General features: G+C 37.0%; 1 protein-coding gene across 10 annotated transcripts in view; it reads left to right on the top strand.

The window, feature by feature from the left end:
• The window catches only part of LOC138832174 (ankyrin repeat domain-containing protein 26-like), a 130,004-nt gene extending 110,468 nt beyond the window's left edge, over positions 1-19,536 (top strand). For 5 of the 10 annotated variants that reach the window (XM_070029696.1, XM_070029699.1, XM_070029697.1 and 2 more), the window contains 10 exons: positions 363-523; positions 3,954-3,987; positions 4,535-4,670; positions 9,196-9,319; positions 10,554-10,734; positions 12,617-12,687; positions 13,782-13,866; positions 15,413-15,525; positions 17,596-17,851; positions 19,199-19,536. In XM_070029696.1, coding sequence (XP_069885797.1) covers positions 363-523; positions 3,954-3,987; positions 4,535-4,670; positions 9,196-9,319; positions 10,554-10,734; positions 12,617-12,687; positions 13,782-13,866; positions 15,413-15,525; positions 17,596-17,851; positions 19,199-19,315 — 1,278 coding nt within the window. In that variant the 3' untranslated portion in view covers positions 19,316-19,536. Of the gene's footprint in view, positions 1-362; positions 524-3,953; positions 3,988-4,534; positions 4,671-9,195; positions 9,320-10,406; positions 10,481-10,553; positions 10,735-12,616; positions 12,688-13,781; positions 13,867-15,412; positions 15,526-17,595; positions 17,852-19,198 lie in introns of those variants that run through there. The other 5 variants (XM_070029701.1, XM_070029702.1, XM_070029703.1 and 2 more) reach the window with 5 other exon arrangements.
• The last annotated feature ends 345 nt before the right edge of the window (positions 19,537-19,881 follow it).

Here is a 19,881-nt window from a genome sequence, read left to right as displayed (position 1 = left end):
AAGCTGGCCTCAAATCACAGCCCTCTGTATCTCAATATCCTGAGTGGATTCTGACAAAATTTTCTTGTGTCATTTTATTTCTAGATAGATAGCAAAGAATGAATGCAAAAAAAGACACAATGGGAAGAATGGCCCTTCTTGAAGTTTTAGAAAACTTATTTTTTCACTCAAATTTGGCAGATTTTTAAAAAATTTTAGTGACCTATAGCAATAAAATTAAACAAAGCAAAAGCCTTTTTCGTAAACTAAAATCATGAAAATGAAACTGATTCAAGTCAAAATAAAACATTTCTTTCATTGAAAAAGCATCATACTAAATCTTTAGTATCTTTACTATTCTTAGTATCAAATTTTTATTAAAGATTAAAGAAAAAATGAAGATCCACAAAAGTAATGAAATGGAAGTAGCAGAAAATCCATCTGGTGATGGTGCTGTGGCTACTGAAACTGGAATTTTACATAGAAAGAGTGAGAAGGCTCATTGTCAGCAATTTCCTGATCAGGAGATTGAAGAGCATGATGGGTAAGACTGTGGCTATCTTTAACAGAACATAATTCTATAGTTCTATAAAACATTTTAATTTGCTCTAATATTCATGATCAATAATTTTTCATGCTTTTTTTTTTTTTTTTTTTTTTTTTTTTTGTCAAGGGGGCTTGAACTCTGGACCTGGGCGCTGTCCCTCAGCTCTTTAGCTCAAGGCTAGCAATCTACTACTTGAGCCACAGCACCACTCCCAGTTTTCTGAGTGGTTTATTGGAGATAAGAGTCTCACAGACTTTCCTGTCCAGGCTGGCTTTGAACCTTGATTCTCAGATCTCAGCCTCCTGAGTAGCTAGGATTATAGTGGCTAGGATTATAGGTGTGAGCCACCAGTGCAGGGCTTCAGGAAAACTCTTTTTCTTTGCTTCTGGAGATAAGAGTCTCAAGGACATTCTTGCCCCAGCTGGCTTTGAACTGTGGTCCTCAGGTCTCACCCTCTAAGTAGCTAGGATTACAGGCTTGAGCCACTGGTGCCTGGCAATTTACATGCTTTTACCAGAGATATTTAGTCTTGCAACAATGTCAGAAAATATAAATAATGATACTTAATTGTTTCTAATTCTGTGGATAAATATTTTATTCCCAGATGGTAAGGGTTGGTAAATTTGAGGAAATATCATTCTCATATATTGTTGGTAAATGAAATTGGTAAGTATTTTTTAGAGGATAACTTAAATTTTCAGTGTTGGTAAATGAAATTGGTAAGTATTTTTTAGAGGATAACTTATAATTTTCAGACAAAAGTCTCATGGAGATTCTTGCCTGGGCTGGCTTTGAACCTTGATCCTCAGATCTCAGCCTCCTGAGTAGTTAGGATTACAGGCATAAGCCACCAGCTCCCAGCACCAGATATATTTCTTTAATAGCTTTGCTTGTGAGACAGGAAAACATGACTTATAAACACATATATAAGTTGAATAAACTTATTACAATAACATGTATATATTTTAGAAGATATGTTGTAATAAAGCCGGGCGCTGGTGGCTCATGCCTGTAATCCTAGCTACTCAGGAAGCTGAGATCTGAAGATCGCAGTTCAAAGCCAGCCCGGGCAGGAAAGTCTGTGAGACTCTTATCTCCAATAAACCACTAGAAAACCAGAAGTGGCGCTGTGGCTCAAGCGGTAGAGCACTCCCTTGAGCTGAAGAGCGCAGGGATGGTGCCCAGGCCCAGAGTTCAAGCCCCACAACCAACAACAACAACAACAGCAAAAAGATATGCTACAATATGTGGCATACAGTAATTAAGTATATTTAATGTATATCATGTTAAATACATGTTAAATTCATGTATGTAGCATGAATATAAATGATATGTAATATATCTGGGACATTTACATAAATAACTTATCTATGTACCTATGTATGTTAAGGATATTTAATATGGCACTGTCATGATGAAGTTGGAGATCATGTAAATAGTCACTAATAGGGAAATAGATAAGTTTTCTTCATACACATCAAATAATACAGTCTGAAAAAAATTAAATGTGAAATTTTGAAGGGCTGCAAGTATGGCTCAAGTAGTGCCAGCTAAACAAGCAAGCCAAATGAATAGGAGGCCTTGAGTTCACTCCTCCCACAATAATGTTGTTAACTTTGGTTTTATAGTGATTGTGAAGCATTCGATGCAAGTATACAGTTATTTTCTCATTAAAACCCGATGTGTGTGTTAAAAAAAAATAATGTTGTTAAAAGAGAATTCATCTTTTGTATACTGATTATTTCACAAATAACTCCTATTTAAAACTTTACATTTGCCAGGTATTAAAATCACCGCTAGTGATTTTGTAGGCTATTCATAGAGTGAGTGTAGCAGGCAGATTGGTTTTGCACCCCATCAGATGTTACAAGTATTAGAATAAAGTATGCTAGGAAGTGCCATCAAAACTAAAGGCTTTTTTCATTTTTTCTTTTTGGTGTTGGTATTAGGGATTGAACTTAGGACCTAGACATTGTCCATTAGCTTTTTTGCTCAAGGCTAGCACTCTTCCACTTGAGCCACAGCTCACTTCCAGATTTTTGATGGTTAACTGGGGATAAGAATGTCATAGACTTTCCTACCCTGGGCTGTCTTTGAATTACTATCCTCAGATCTCGGCCTCCTGAGTAGTTGGGACTGCAGGCATGAGCAACCAGCACCCAGCAAATTACATTTTTAAAGTTATATGAAAAATACAAATATGTGGAACATACTAAATAGAATGAAATCACTCCTTGTATCTTTGACCGGTTCATAAATTAACTATCATTTTATAGTGTTGTAAGAATATCATCTGGCTTCTTGAGGAAGGGGGAGGATTTTGTTCATATACAGTAGAAAAGTTCTCAGCACTGCCAAAAAAGAAGAAAAAGTAAAATATCTAATACAGATTATTATGGGGGGGGCTTGGAGGCATGGTTCATAGTAAGGTACCTGCCAATGAACGTAAAGTGTCAGATAGTGAGTTTGAGTCCTGGTTTCCAATGAGAAAAATAAAAAGGATTATTACTTTTGGATTATGAAATTCTAAGGTATAAACTCTGTCACAATGTCACAATGTTGTTAATTTATATGAGTGCTCAATAACTATTTTTTGAGCACATGGAATAACTAGTTACCTGGATGACTGATAGTTATTGAGAAATTTTTCTAGAAAAATATCAGTCTCAGTTTGTTGGAATTATAACTCTAAACCTATCTACATCATATAATTTTGTAAGAACATTTATAATATTTGGAAATTATTATTTAAAATTAACAGAATTAAAGTCATAGTATGTGCCCTTCTGCTATTGTGTCACTTAAAACACTTGAACTAGGGGCTGGGAAGGTGGCTCAGTGGTAGAGCGCTTGCCTTGCATGCCTGAGGCCCTGGGTTCGATTCCTCAGCACCACATAAGCAAAAAGAAAAAAGCTGGAAGTGGTGCTGTGGCACAAGTGGTAGAGCGCTAGTCTACAGCTGAAGAGCTGAGGGACAGTGCCCAGGCCCAGAGTTCAGGTCCCACGACTGACAAAAGCGAAAACAAAAACAAAAAACAAACAAAAAATAAAACAGTGGTATGCCAGTGGCTCACACCTGTAATCAAAGTTACTAGGAAGGCTGGGATCTGAGGATTATGGTTCAAAGCCAGTATGGACAGAAAGTTCCATGAGACTTTTATTTCCAATTAACAACCAAAAAGCTGGGAGTGGAGCTATGGCTCAAGTGATAGAGTGTTATCCTGGAGCCAACACTCAAGACAGTACCTGGGTCCTGAGTTCAAGCTCCAGGACTGGCACAAAAGTTAATTAATTAATTGTGTGTGAACATCATAAATAGAAATAAATTTTGAGGCTTTTCTTTTACAAATCATAGATGTTTTAGATAGTCTTTGTGTTTTGCATATTTGAATATTGGCTTCAAAAATGTGTGGTTTTATTTTTGTAGGCTCAAAAAGGAAATACTTGTTAAAGAGAATAAGGTACTGTAAAATAATGTTTTGTCACAAATACAATATGAAGGGCAGCGATATAAAATATGACTTAAAATACATTGTCAAATATAAATTGAAAGTATAATATTTCATTACATAAGGATATTTAATTTTAAAAATGATTAAGGAAGAATAGCTATTAATAAAGGTATTCTTTTGAAAAGAAATCAATTCTTTTCAGAAGTTGTGCTTACATTAAAAAAAAAACAAAACAAAACTGGGTAGCCAGGTGCTGGTGACAATTGCCTGTAATGCTAGTTATTCAGGAGTCTGAGACCTAAAGTGATCATGGTTAGAAGCCAGCTGAAAAGTCTGTGAGACTCCATCTCCAATTACCCAGCAAAATGCCAGACTGGAAAAGTGGCTCAAGTGGTAGAACACTAGCTATGATCAATCAAGCTGAATGAGAGTATGAAGTCACAGTATCAGCATGCGCACGCACGCGCGCGCGCACACACACACACACACGTATAGTTACTGACCACTTTTGTATATATATATATATATTGGAAACATTTTGAAATTTATTTTATAGGACAAGGAAAAAGTAAAAACTCTGGATGACCCTAATATCTTAACTCAGTTATCTAAATTAACCGGAAAGAATTTTACCGTGACTGATTCTGAGGATATTTTCAAGTTAATTGAACAGTTTTACGACTATTGTAAAGGTAGGGCTATTGCATGCATATAAGCTCTTTTTTTATATATTATAATAATAAATACATCAGTTGCTTGGCACTGTTCCATGAATCATTGCTGGGTTGTAGTTCTGTTCATGTCAAAGTACATTAAGATAGAATGAGAATTACTTCGCACACTCTCACAATGAACTATAATCATCCCCCTGCATTTTTCTTGGTGTGAATGGCATTTTTAGTCTTTTTTTTTAATCAACTTTTTTTTCTTACATTATCAGATCAGGTTACTATTGTTTCTACCTCGAATACTGAAATAACCTTGGAATTGGTTTTTCTGCTTTGACATCTGATGGAACCATGGCATACTATGCAACCAGAACTATATATACAAGAAATTCAGGCTGACCCTATCCACCCCTGTTTAAAAAGAAGCCATGACTTCTTATTGCTACAATATTAGAGATCTTGCTTTTGTAGCATTATCCTGCATCTCTGTGTCCCAACCACTCTCTTTGATGTTTTTTTCCTGTCAATTGATGTTTGTTCTGGCAATTTTAGTTTTTAGTAGGTTTGTTGGGGTTTTATTAATACATGATAAACTGCACATAAAGTGTACAATTGGATAGGTTTTTGACACATGCATTAGATGCATTTAATCATCACAATCAAGTTAACTTCCCTGTCAGCACAAAAGTTCCCTCATGCTCCTTTATATAACATTATTGTAAAACTCTCAAATGTCAGGCATGGTGTTGCACACCTGAAATCCCAGCACTTCTGAGGCTGAGGCAGGAGAACTGAAAATCCCAAGCTAGCCAGAAGTACATAGCAAATGAGACCCTGACACACAAATTAAGGGAAAAAATGAAGAAAGGAGGGAAAGAGGAAGGAAAACTCTAAGATTTTCCCATGTGTTTGTACCATTTTTAATTTCCATCAACACTATATGAGAGTTATAATAACTTTCTCTATTAATGAACATATTCTATTGTCTGTTTTTTTAATTTTAGCCCATTCTACAGAATATGGTTTTAATGTGTACTACAATCATGATTGGCGATGTCAGCATCTTTTCAAGTGCTTATTTTCCATCTGATATATTCTTTGGCGAATCATCAACATTTTTTGCCCTTTTAAAATAGATTGTTTTTTATTTGTTAAATTTGAAGAGTTTATTATATATTCCAGATACCATTCCTTTAACAGCTATATTGTTTGGCAAGAATTTGGTTTTCCTAGTTAGTGGGTGAATTATTTTAAAGCCCTTAAAATTACAATTGTAACTCACCAGGCTCACCCATGGCTCATGCTTGTAATCTTAGCTACTCAAGAGGCTGAGATCTGAGGATCACAGTTCAAAGCCAGCTTGGGCAGGAAAGTCCATGAGACTCTTATGTCCAATTCACCACCAGAAAACCAGAAGTGGTGATCTGGCTCAAGTGGTAAAGCACTCACCTTGAGCTGAAGAGCTGATGGACATGGCCCAAGCCCAGAGTTCAAGCCCCACAACTGACAAAAAAGAAAAAAATATATAATTGTAACTCAATTTTTTTTCTGATTGTTATGCTTGGAATTGAACCCAGGACCTAATACATGCTGTGTATTTTCACTGTACCATTAAGGTGTATTGCCAGCCTAAGACATTAATTCTTCAGTTTTTAATATAGAATCTTGCTATATACTCCAATTTATCTCTGAATCAAAGTGTTCCTTCCTCAGCTTCCTGAGTGCTGTGATTACAGGCATACACCATGATGTATAGCTTTGTAGTATGCTTTGAAGGGCAAAGTTTAAATTTTTATAAAGTTCAACTATCTATTTGTTCAGTTATAGATTGTGATTTTTCTGTTATATTTTTAAAATCTTTGCCACAATGTCACAAAGTGTGTTTTCTATGCTTCTAGAACTTTTTAGTTTTAGGCCTTATATTTAGATCTATGATATCTATCTTGAGTTCATTTTTGCTTATGGTGTGAGAGATGGATATAAGTTTATTTTGTGGATGTGGACATCAAGTTGTACCAGCACTATATGTTAAAAAAAAAAAAGACTATTCATTCTCCATAGAACTTTTAAAAAACAAAGTGAACAATCACATGTGAGCCTATTTCTATCCTTTCCCCTGAATTCTACTGATCTTTAAGTATGTCTTTATACTTTTGATTATCATAGATTGATAATACATAAAGTTAGCTGCTTACTCCCTTCTATTCTGTTCTTTTGGAGGTTATTTGGGTTGTTCTATACCCTTTGCATTACTATCTGATTTTCTTTTCAGCAGCACTTGGTGATCATACCCAGGGCCTTGTGCACAGTAGACAAGCATTCTATCACAGGGATGTATGAGTTTTAAAATAGACTTATTAATTTTTTTTTTGCCAGTTGTGGGCCTTGACTTCAGGGCCTGGGCACTGTCCCTGAGCTCCTTTTGCTCAAGGCTAGCACTCTACCACTTGAGCCATAGCACCACTTCTGGCTTTTTCTGCTTATGTCATACTGAGGAATTGAACCCAGGGCTTCATGCATGCTAGGCCAGCTCTCTACCACTAAGCCACATTCCCAGCCGTGTTTTTTTAAAAGCCTGTGGGTTGGTAACAACATATGAATGGCTCCCTGGACTCCTGAGCAACTTCAATCTATTTATACTTGTTGCAATTCATTTTCTTATAGTTCTTGTATAATTTCATCAGATTTATTTTTTTTTGATAAAAAATTGATTGATTGATTGATTGATGCTAGTTTGGTACTGGAACTTGGTTAAACTTGGGGCCTCACTAACTTGGCTTTTGTGCTCAAGACTGGTGCTCTACCACTTGGGCTCCACATTTGGCTCTTTGATGGATAATTGTCAACAAAATTTATTTATTGGAGGCTATGTGGTTCACCTGCAAGTCTTTTTTCAAAGTATTACAAATCTCAAATAAAAATGACCTTCGCGGCAGGCAGTGGCTCATGCCTGTAATCCCAGCTACTCAGGAGGCTGAGCTCTGAGGATCCAGTCCAGACAGGAAAAGCCATGAAATACTTTTTCTATTTTATTTTATTTTTTGGTCGGTCATGGGGCTTGAACTCTGGGTCTGGGCGCTGCCCCTCAGCTCTTCAGCTCAAGGTGAGCACTCTACCACTTGAGCCACAGTGCCACTTCTGGTTTTTTGAGTGGTTTATTGGAGATAAGAGTCTTTTGGACTTTCCTGCTGGCTTTGAACCTCGATCCTCAGATCTCAGCCTCCTGAATAGCTAGGATTATAAGTGTGAGCCACTGATACCTGGCCCCATGAAACTCTTGTCTCCAATAAACCACCAGAAAACTGGAAGTGGTGCCGTGGCTCAAGTGGTAGAGCACTAACCTTGAGCTGAAGAGCTGAGGGACAGCACTCAGGCCCAGAGTTCAAGTACCATGACCGACAACACACACACACACACACACACACACACACACACACACACACACACACACACACACACACACACACACACACACACACACACACACACACACACACACACACACACACACACTGCCCCGCAGACCCAGCCTGTGTGGTTGAAGGGTCTGCTGCAGTTACATTTGTCATCGGTGCTCTTAGATTTCTATCAATTTTTATTTGTCCAAATATAGTTGATGAGAAAACATCATGTTTATTTCTCTTTTTAAATGTTACTTCAGACAACAGTTATTTATAAACAGCCTGAACTTTCCTGGGCTTGTTTGTATGATTTGTATTAGTCCAAGGCTAATTCCCCAATGCTTGGTTAATTCTCCGATATCCTGTGAATTAGAGTTCAACCTTTTCTTGTTCTGTGTGAGCACAAGCTACAGTTTTTCTCAGGCATTGTTCCCTCCATCTCAGGTAGTTTTCCAATACACAAGTGTTTTCATTCATCTGCTAAATATTAAAGGGGGTCTCTGGAGGTCTCCAAGGTTCTTTCTTTGTATTCCTCTGTCTTTCCAGTGTCTTATCTTCTTTGGTTTGGCCAAACTGTCAGCTTCAGCCCCTCAGCTTAAGGAGTCAGGGAAGACACTCTTCAGTCTTGAGCTCTCTCACAGCCCGTAGGAAGAGGGACATTGGGAATCTTATTTCATTTTCTAACAGGGTTCATTTTTTGCATTGTCTGAAGCTCATTGCTTGAAAATTGTCTAATGGATCTTGTCTTTATTGTTTGTGTTTGGTTACCCTAAACTTGACCTTGGCTAGAAGCAAATTATAATACAGCCTTAGTTCATGAGTTGGAATGCTCTTCAACTTATGCAGAATAGCTTCATTTTTCTCTTTTGTTTCTCCATGAAACTTTGTCTTTCTCTGGGATATATTCCTGTGTGCAGTATACATAACCTCCCAGTGCAACCAAAAACATGGTTAGTCTTCATCTGTCTGAATTTATACTGTTCATTTTACATATTCTCTACTAGTCAGGGAACTAGAGAAGTTATTATAGTGTGTTTCACATAATAGGCACTCAGTATACATTTCTTCAGAGGGTGAATGGGAAATTATAAAAATATATCATCCTTTATGTACAAGATCTTATGGAAAAAATTGTGAAATACTTACAGAAAAAAATAAAAATACAGAAAATCAGATCTGCACATTACAAAAGAAGTTATCAAACCAAAAAAAAGTGACAAAACAGTTACAGCGTGAAAAAATGGAGCTGGAAGGAAAACTGTACAATCTGAGGTATGACATCCTAGCTTTAAAGAAACACCTGAAGTAGTTATGTTTAGTTATGTTTACTTTAGCATGGTAATTGTGTATGTGTGTGTATGTGTATGTTTTTGTGTGTGCACATCCTTGGGCCTTGGACTCAGCACCCATATCTTTTGTGCTCAAGGGTAGCACTCTACCACTTGAGGCACAGTTCCACTTCTGTCTTTTTAGAGGTTAATTGGAGATAAGAGTATCATGGGCTTTCCTGCTTGGGCTGGCTTTGAACTACTACAATCCTCAGATCTCACCTCTTAAGTAGGATCATAAGCATGTACCTGCACCTGGCTATAGTTTTTTTTAATTGATAAACTCAGAGATTCGCCTATGCTTGACAGCTCCCAATCTCTGAGCCTGACAAGAGCAGTGCTTTTATTCCTATTCAACACGCAAAAAAAGTGATTACTGACCAGTTTTCTCACCATCACTCTCATACAATTAGCTGAGCTCTCTATGATGGAAGAACAAGTTTCTCCTTATCATTGAATTAAATTTTAATTTCTGTCTTGTTCCAAATGGGATTTTTAAATGATTCACGAATATGACAGTAAATTGAAAGTGTTACAAAAACAAAAGAAACAAAAAATATGATAAAGTATTGAAAGCTGCCAAGTATAGTTGGGTGATAGTATTGTGCAGAGAAATGTTAAGTGGAAAACATCAGAAGACGCTACACTGTAAATCATTTTAAAATACTTATATTTCATGAAGATAAAATTTTATTTCTAGGAAATGTATAAATGGTAACTTAAAAAAAATCAGGGGTTGGATGTGTGGAGTTGTGGCGCAGTTGGTGGAGTGCAAGCCAGTGAGTGAAAGCATCGGGTACTGAGTTCGAGTCCCACTCTTGGACCAAAACAGGCAAAAGAATTAACTTTAAATTCTCTGATTTGAGTAATGATTGTGACTATAAAATATAAGAACTTTTCAACTTGTCTCTTAAATGAGTTATTCCCAAATTCTATTTATAGTATTTACCAAAGTTACTAGCAATGTAAACATAGCAATTAAAACTTATTCTTTCATTATTAACTTTTCTACTATGTATGCCCTTTGGAAGCGACTGACATATGAAATTAAGAACATTTGACTAGAAAGAGAGAAATTTTTATTAAGAAATTAATCAACATATGAAGAGCTACATCGCAAAATGAACTTCTTTATTTTGTAATGAAATGAATTTTCAGATAATCATACTTATCAACAGATTTAACTCAAAACAAGAAGCCATGAAGAGAAAAGATGCTAGTTGTTTGTGTGGTAAAAACAAGGAAATGTTTCATGAAAGAGAAGAGCATTGTAATAAAGAAGCTAGAGCAAGGCAAGTTGAAATATACCTTGGAATAGAAGGCATAGAATTGAAGACTTCAAGAAGTTATTTTAATCCGGTAAGTTAACTTTTGATTAAAAAATATATAATTTGGGGCTGGGAAGGTGGCTCAGTGGTAGAGCGCTTGCCTTGCATGCATGAGGCACTGGGTTCGATTCCTCAGCACCATAAGCAAAAAGAAAAAAGCCGGAAGTGGCGCTGTGGCTCAAGTGGTAGAGTGCTAGCCTTGAGCTGAAGAACTGAGGGACAGCACCCAGGCCCAGAGTTCAAGCCCCATGACTGACAAAAAAAATTATATATATATATATATATATATATATATATATATATTTTTTTTTTTTTTTTTTTTTTTTTTTGGGTCCGGTCGTGGGGCCTGAACTCTGGGCCTGGGTGCTGTCCCTCAACTCCTCAGCTCAAGGCTAATGCTGTACGACTTGAGCTAAAGTACCACTTCCAGTTTTCTGGTGGTTTATTGCAGATAAGAGTTTCATGGCCTTTCCTGCCCGGGCTGTCTTTGAACTGCTATCCTTAGATCTCAGCCTCTTGAGTAGCTAGGATTACAGGCATGGGCCATCGGTGCCCAGCAAAATATATAAAAATTTCTAAATATTTCTTTGACATTACTTATTGTATTCTTTTGACTTCATACACAGAATCCTATTTCAACAGGGTTGTGATCTGTGGAAACTTCATAAACATATACATACACCTACAGGGCCATATAATCATAGTGTATATGCAGCCCACTGTAGTCAGATCATTGTTATGTAACATTTTTTAGCATGTTTAAAATGTAGTGTTATTCCCCCGCTTTCACTATATTTGATGTCAGTATAACATGTGGAGGAGATGGGGACAAACAAGTCGTTTAAGGATTCAGGTGGACCTGTTGCAACAATGAGAAGTACAAAATGTCATGTCAAAACCAGCTTTACAATGTCGGTGTGGGGGGGGAGGGGGGTATGATTGGGTGGGGGGGAGGGGGGAGGCTGGGAAGGGAGGTGAAGGATAAACAAAGGAGGAGGCTGAAATGCTTGGTAAGAAATGTATACATTATCCTGCCCATGTAATTGTAACCCCTCTGTACAGTATGTTCTCAAATAAAATAAAATTTAAAAAAATGTAGTGTTACTATATGTTACATAATGTCATGTTTTAGTATTTTGTGTACAGTGATGTGCCACAATACACAATTAGGCAAGTGTTCTATCCCACAACCACATTCCTAGCCCTGGATCTGGGTCCATTTAGTTGATCCATTTCAAGGTGACTTGCACTGGAAATCCATTATGCTTTCTCTAAAAATGTACATGTTTTAGGTGAATGTTTAAACTATTTATAATGTTGGCCATTTCCTGAAATTATATCATTTTTCAGAAAAGTGAACGTAACTGGAGATCATCATGTTGAGTAAGATATGCCAAGTTTGAAGCCAAATACTGCATACTTCTCTCATTTGTGGAAATTAGAGCTAAAACTTACATATGAGTAGATGGATACATAGGTACAGTTACACAGGTATATATGTATGTGTATATACACATATGTGTATATATTAGGTACATATTCATGAACTTTTCAAATTATAGTCAAGGAGATGGTGGTTGGAATACAAAAGTATTATGGCATAAATGCTTGATGGCCTTGACATTTCTTTTTTTTTTCTCTCATTTTACCAACTGTGTTAATTTGAGTATCTGATAAAACTCAAAAACAAGAGTAATCTGTTTCAGTTCTAGAGCAAAATAAACTTTATTTTTAGCAAATAGTCTTTATGGGCTATCAGATCACTGTTACAGGTTAACAGAAGTTATCACCAAAAGGTAGCTGTAAACAGCATTCAGAGAAAAGTGATCTGGATGCGGTCAAAATTTCAGCAAATAAACAGCTTGCATAACTATACCAGACTATTAGCAAAGTTTTCCTATTCCCTCTTTCAGTTGCAAGAAGCAAAGCATCAACACACAGAGGCTGTACAAAACATAGAGGAGACGCATGGTTACCTACAAAGGTACAATTTCCAACAGCATAAAATAACTTCAATATTTATAAAGCAAATAAGCAATGCCAGTATAAGCTTCTATCCATTATGGTAAGAAGTACATCTGTATTAAGCTACAGAAAACTAAGCTTTAAGTTATTTGAAATGCATGATTCAGAGCTTGGGAAGTAACTCAGTAGTAGAGTATTTGCATTGCATAAAGAAAGCATTGAGTTTGTCCTATACCACGTGCACACACGCTGGTGGTTCAAGCTTGTCATCCAACTACTCAGAAGGTTGAGATCCAGAGAATTGTGATTCAAAGTCAGCCCAAATAGAAAAGTCCCCAAAGACTTCATCTCCAAAATGAACAGCAAAAGGATGGGCTGAGCTTGGAGCCTGTGGCTTACATCTGTAATTCTAGTTACACAGGAGGGTGAGATCTGAGGTCATAGTTTGAAGCCAGCCTTGGCAAGAAAAGCCAGTGAGATGCTTATCTCCAATTAAAAAAGCAGAAGTGGAGCTATGGCTCAAATGGTAGAAGGGATAGCTTTGAGCAAAAAAAGTTCAGTGACAGTGCCCAAGTATTGAGTTCAAGCCCCAGGACAAGTACAGAAAAAAAAAAAAAAGAAAAAGAAAGAACTGGATGTATGGCTCAAGTGGAAAAGACTGAAGGAAGGAAGGAAAGATGGAAGCATGGAAGGAGAAAGAAATAAAAAGAAAAGCATGGGGCTGGGAAGGTGGCTCAGTGGTAGAGCGCTTGCCTTGCATGCCTGCGGCCCTGGGTTCGATTCCTCAGCACCACATAAGAAAAAAGCCAGAAGTGGTGCTGTGGCTCAAGTGGCAGAGTGCTAGCCTTGAGCTGAAGAGCTGAGGGACAGAGCCCAGGCCCAGAGTTCTGACCCCATGACCGGACCCAAAAAAAAAAAAAAAAAAGAAAAGCATAATTATATTATGTCTAATGTTCTATATTAACCACAAAACAAAGCTGGAAAATGATATAGTTGTCAAATAATTTATTTTTCAAACATTTCAGAATTTATGTATTCATTCATTCAAAAGTTTGTTCAAAATTATGTGGTATTTTAAATTTTGGCCCATGTGGAATATTTTATATCATTTAGGTCTGAACTTCCAAATCCCAAGCTAAAAGTTACAATGAAAAAGTTGGCAAGGAAAACTGAACAGCTTCAGACAACACTGCAAATGGTAATTATAAAATTGGTAGAAAGCACAAATTCTGTCAATCAGTCTCTTATTAAATCCTGTCATGCTGACCAGGACTATTTCTGTAGTAGTAGAAGTATACAGAAATGTTTATGAAATGCTTATGACATCTCACTGACAAAAAAAAAATGTTCATTCATGCTGATATTACTTGCTACAACTAGTGTAGTCCTGGTGACTTTACCAAAGACATTGACTGGACTCAAATATTAACAATTTAGGTGGCAGTATTTTTAATTTAAATATTCAGTATTTGAGTATTATTGTGGTTATTTTAAACCGAGGTTCTACCTATATTACATTTTGTCTAGCTATTTGCCAGTTGATAAACATGGGATTTTTACATCCTTGGCTTTGTAAATGATGCTTCCCTGGAATTTGCTGTACAGATATCATTACACCAACATTTAAATATATTGTCAAATAACTTATGAAATTTCAAGTAATTGAAGTGGATTTGATCCATAATTTGGAATTTATAATTTAAGCCTTTCAGTAAGGATTTGAGAATGAATTGTAATCTATATTCTTCATCAAGAGTGAGTGATAGGGGGGGTACCAGCGGCTCATGCTTGTACACCTACCTACTCAAGAGGCTGAGATCTGAGGATTCCAGCCTGGGCAGGAAAGTCCATGAAACTCTTATCTCTCATTAAGCACCCAAAAAAGTCAGAAGTGGATCTGTGGCTCAAATGGTAGCCTTGAGCACAAAAGCTCAGAGATAATGCCCAGGCCCCAAGTTCAAGATGTAGGACCTGCACACACAAACAAAAACAGCTATGGAGGCCTAGATCTGCACTCAACTGCTGGGTTTAGCACTGTTACATGCTGGTGACAGTTATAATAGGGTAAGGACTTTGAAAAGATAAAGTGCTTGATAACCCTCACATTTTTATGTAATAATAGCATTGACGGGGAAAAAAAACTTTTTGTGTAAAAGAAGGTATTAAGTTATGAAAACTGGATTTGTCCCTGAGATCATGTAGTAAAGAATATTAGAGTACAAAAGAAGAGGAGAAATAGGATGAAAGGAAAACCACAAGAATCATGAAAAAGTTGTATTTTTGTTCATTCTAGAGACAATTTAAACTTTAAAGAGAAAAGGACAAACTAAAACTCAAGGGATGAGAGATTATTTTTCTCAGCTCACTATCACAGGGCAATCAAAATTTAGTGAAAATCAGATGAAAGTTTGCCAAAAATGGTGTTTGTACAATATGATTAAAATTATTGAGCTATTGAAAAAAATGTTAATATAAAAACTAAATGTAGGCAGAAGCCTTTAACTGCTTAATCAAGAGCAAATATCTAAAAACTGTCTTGTTTTTAACAATTAAAATTTTGCAATTGGGATGTCAGAAATGGTCATCATAAAAGTGTAAGTCAATTGGTGGCTTTTAAAGAAACTGGTGATGAGGTTTATAAAACAAAAAAAACATGAGAAATAGTCATTTTTAGAAAGAAAAGCTGAGTGTCTAAACTTTTTAAGTGCCAATTTATAAAGTTATTTTCTTTTTTCATCTCCAAGACTGAAGAGGATAAGGAACAACTTAATAAGTTTCTAGAAATAAAAGCATGTCTAGAACGTTGTTTGGAGAAAAAAAGGAAGGAAAATACTGAATTAGAAAAAGACCTAACGAGGTAAGAATTTAACATTTCAACTTTTTCAACCATCCATTGGTTGATTTAACTCTAATTTTACTAAAAACTCAAATACAAATTTATTACATATGTGCATTTTCATAAATAAAAATATTGTATTTAAAACATTTCAAGTTAAACTCACAATGCAATTTGAAACATTTTCAATTTAATGATTTCTTCAATGATTAATGATTTCAAGTTTGGCATATAAGGTCATTTTTATTTCTGTTTCTCTTTCTTTTGTTGGAGTCCTTCCCTTTGGCATTCCAAAACATTAATATATGAAAGCCTATCTCTGTCATTCTTTTTTAAATTATCATTTATTTAATGACTTTTTTTTATTTGTGTGGTACCGAGGAATCAAACCCAGGGCCTCATGCATGCTAGGCAAGCCACAATCCCAGCTCTGTCATTCTTTTAATAACATCAAAATGATCCTGATTTAGCTCCTGTTTTCTTCCCACCTTTTTCTTTTCTTCAGCTGTAAAATATTTCATAGAGATATACTCATTTTCCATGTCTCTCTCCCATATTCACAGGAAACATACATCACATTAAACTTAAGTTTCTTTAAAAAAATGTATGCACATAATATACCTTCATCCCTTGGTATCTGCAGTGTTTGGTTCTAAGACACCTGTGTATTCAATAGTCACTTATATTCTGTTTGTACAGTACTTCCACAAACCCTCTTATCCACTTTAAACTTATTTTTAGACGGCTTATAATATCTAATAAAATAATGATAGATAAATAAATGTTATTTGGTCTTGCCTAAGAAATGATGTCAAGAAATAATGGCTGTATATGTTCAATTTAGCTGCACTTTTCTTTTTCTTTCTTTTTTTTTTTTTTTTCCAGTCCTGGGGCTTGAACTCAAGGCCTGGGTGCTGTCCCTGAGCCTCTTTGTGTGCAAGGCTAGCAATCTACCACTTGAGCTAGAACACCACTTCCAGCTTTTTTTGAGTAGTTTATTGGAGATAAGAGTGTTAAGGACTTTGCTGTCCAGGATGGCTTTGAACCACAATCCTCACTTCTCAATCTCCTGAGTAGCTAGGATTATAAGCATGAGTCACTGGTACCTGGCTGATGCACTTGTTTTCTCCAAGTATTTTCCATCCACAGTTGGTTGATCCTTGGAGGCAGAATCTATATATAGAGGGATATAGATATAGATATAGATATACACACATATACATATACATATATATATATATATATACAATTATGTTTCTACTGCCAGGTAGAATATTTCCAGTTTGTTTGTAATCTAATCCACACATGGCTGTTTTTTTCTAGTTATTTGAGGAGTATTTGGGTTTGTTCTCTGATTCCAATCAAATTTTTTATTCTGTTTTATTTATTGTAAAGGTACTGTACAGAGTTTTTTAAATTCTTTAACAGGTTTTCTGTTCATGGTTTTCTAGCTCCTCCAGCATAAGGCTAACAAAGAATTCTATTCTTATAAATAATTCTTAAGTCTTTGTTTCCTTTCTTCTAAAATTTTGCTTGTCTTTATTTCCCCCTCCTAAAAGACCCCTAAGATATTTTCCCCCGCCACTTTTTCTATTTTGAATAAACTCTTTGATGCTTTGTTCTGTTATTTTGTAATGGGATTGAACCTGGCCCTCATACATGCAAGATAAGCCATCTACAACCGAGCTACCCCGTCCTCTCTCACACATTTCATGTGCGGCCTTTTTCTCTTGTACACCATGGTAAAGTGACACTGAAGTGAACTTTAGTAACTTAAAGCATTCCTATATAAGTAAGACTTTTTTCTTAATGATAAATTGATATTTTAAGTAGCCATACTAAAATAATTAACAATTATTAAAAATTTGTATATGGTTACCATATTAACTTTTTATCTGCTATATGTGTACACTCTTCATATTATTTACCTGAGGTTATCATTACATTAAAATAAGCTTTCCAATAGTTTGAAAAAGATGAAAGTGGATCACAATTTATAGATCAGTTTCATTTACATGCAAACCGTAGCATGCATTAGGGGTTTTAAACATCTCTTTTTAAAATATTTACTCATTCTGTATATTCTTGCAGATTCAAGAAATACTTTGAGGAAAGTGGGACTGAAAACATTAATTCTTGCTCTGTAAATAAGAAAAATCCAGTGACACAAAAGCCAGAAGATTGTGAGGAGGAAATGAGGGGAAGAAATGTGAAAGTACAAGGAATTAATGAAGACCCTGGAACGTATAGCGAAGCCAGCAAAGCAGAAGAAGATCAACAAAGAGTTTGGAACTGGCATCCAGCTCCCATGACTGGGGGCAGGGAATCCGGAAGGCCGCAATCCAAGGTAAAATGAGATGATCCAATTGCTAGATCACCGAATTCGGCTTTGGGTACAGCACACACATCCCTCACACCTTACTGGCAGGCCTGGGACTTGGGCAACAAGGACTAATCTGCTGTGAGAGGCGAGGTTGCGAGGAGCTAAGACAGTCTGTGTCCTCCATATCCCAGAGAGTGACAGAGATGCCCTTTTGCAGGAGCAGCCTCTGAGAGATGAGGCATCTGGGCAGTGCACCACAGAAAGTGCTGCAGGACCCCTTCCTTCTCCCCAGAGTCCTGCAGGATGGGTCAATGAGCTAGCCCAGCCTTCATTAGTTAGAGGAAGCTGTGCTACACCGGCAGGCTAAGCAGCCTTAGAACTCCCTGCTGAGCCAAACAGCAGCCAGCCCGCAGTTTGAAATCCGAAGGGCCTCCCCCATGTTGGTCTTTTGAGGAAAGCAAACCCTCACACACAAGCCTCACATAGACTTTCACCATTTACAGAGAAGTCAATAGATAAATATATGTAAATAGACATAGAAGAACAATAAAAAAATTATTTGTTGCAGATAAGTCTGTTTTTGTCCCTGTGTTGGTTCAAGTGCTTTTGAGTTTTGTGTTTAACTTTATGGCTTTTTTTCCCCCTCTTCAAATCAGATAAAAGTCATTTACCTTTAACTTAGCCATTCTAGTATAGACCCATCTCCCCCTCCCATCTAATCTTGTAGTTTGTTTTTCTCCCTTCCTTTTATCTAAGACCATTATATGTGAACTTCATTACCTGTCTTTTAGTATACTCCTTAACCCCTCCTCTTTTATGCCCTCCTTACATCTACAAATGGAACCCTTCTCTTACTCATAATCTGTCCTACCTCTGCTGGTTTACCTCTAAACCTCCCACAGCACCCAAACTCATAGCTGGTAACTAGATCACATGAACATAATTTGTTCATTTGTTTTTTTTTTATTTCTTGTTTATACTTTTTTGGGGGCGGGGTGGGGGGAGGCTCCAGTGTGAGGCTTGAACTCAGGGCCTGGGTATTGTCCCTGAGCTTTTTCCTTCAAGGATAGTGCTGTACCACTTCCAGTTTTCTGGTGGTTAAATTAGATATGAGTCTCACAGACTTTCTTGCCCAGGCTGGCTTTGAACCATGATCCTCAAATCTCAGCCTCCTGAATAGGATAATAACTGAGTCAACTGTGAGTCAACAACTGTGGTAGTTTGCGCTCTTTTAGGAAAAGTCATTACTTTTGAAATCTGCTACTATTGGTGATAATTTTTAAAAGGGTAAACAAGTTGATGAGAAATAGTACTTTAAGAAAAAAGAATGAATCACCATACAACAATAATTTCCCTTTAATTTTTTCAAAGTGTGGAGATGATGAAGGACTATTTAAAAAACTTGCTAAGTTGGAAAAAATGATGAAATGTACTTTGGAGAAAGAAAAGAAAAAAAATTCTGAAATAGAAAATGAGCTGGTGAGGTAAGCTTTGAGTATTTAAAAATATATCCACCGTTCAATGTTTAACTATACTTTTACTAAAATGAAAAACACAATCACTGTACATCTGCATTTTCATAACTAAACAAAAGACTTGGTTGTAAAATTTGCTTCAAAAAGTCACAACCCAATATGAAACTTGCTTTAATGCCAAAATTTCCCATGGCTCCTCAATGATGTCAAAAGCAATAAACCGATGCCTCTGCCGTATACTGTCACTGAACTCTTCTTGCTCTGTGCTGAATTTTCCAAGTTCGTAGTGCTGTAAATAAGATTTAAATACTCGTGCCCCCTCCCGCGCACGCACCCCCTCGCCGGCCTCCCGCCCCGGCCTTGCTCCGCGACCCCGCACACTCGCCGGGTCCCCGCAGCTGGTGCCCAATCGGGGTGAAGGACGAGGCCCGGGCAGCGAGGGCGCAGGGGAGAGCCGGGGAGCCGGGGTGAGCGGTGATGTGGAGGAAGCCGAGGAGTCTGGATGCGCACGCGGGCCCTGGTTAGAGCCAAGGCCGCCCCTCCCCGCGATCGCGCCGGGTCCGGGGCAGAGGCGGGACG

The sequence above is a fragment of the Dipodomys merriami genome, unplaced genomic scaffold, assembly GCF_024711535.1.
Source record: "Dipodomys merriami isolate MVZ:Mamm:240054 unplaced genomic scaffold, mDipMer1.0.p SCAF_2, whole genome shotgun sequence".
NCBI classification, from domain to species: Eukaryota; Metazoa; Chordata; class Mammalia; order Rodentia; family Heteromyidae; genus Dipodomys; species Dipodomys merriami.
Note: the sequence above shows the minus strand (reverse complement) of the source record. Positions and strands in the feature narration are given on the sequence as shown.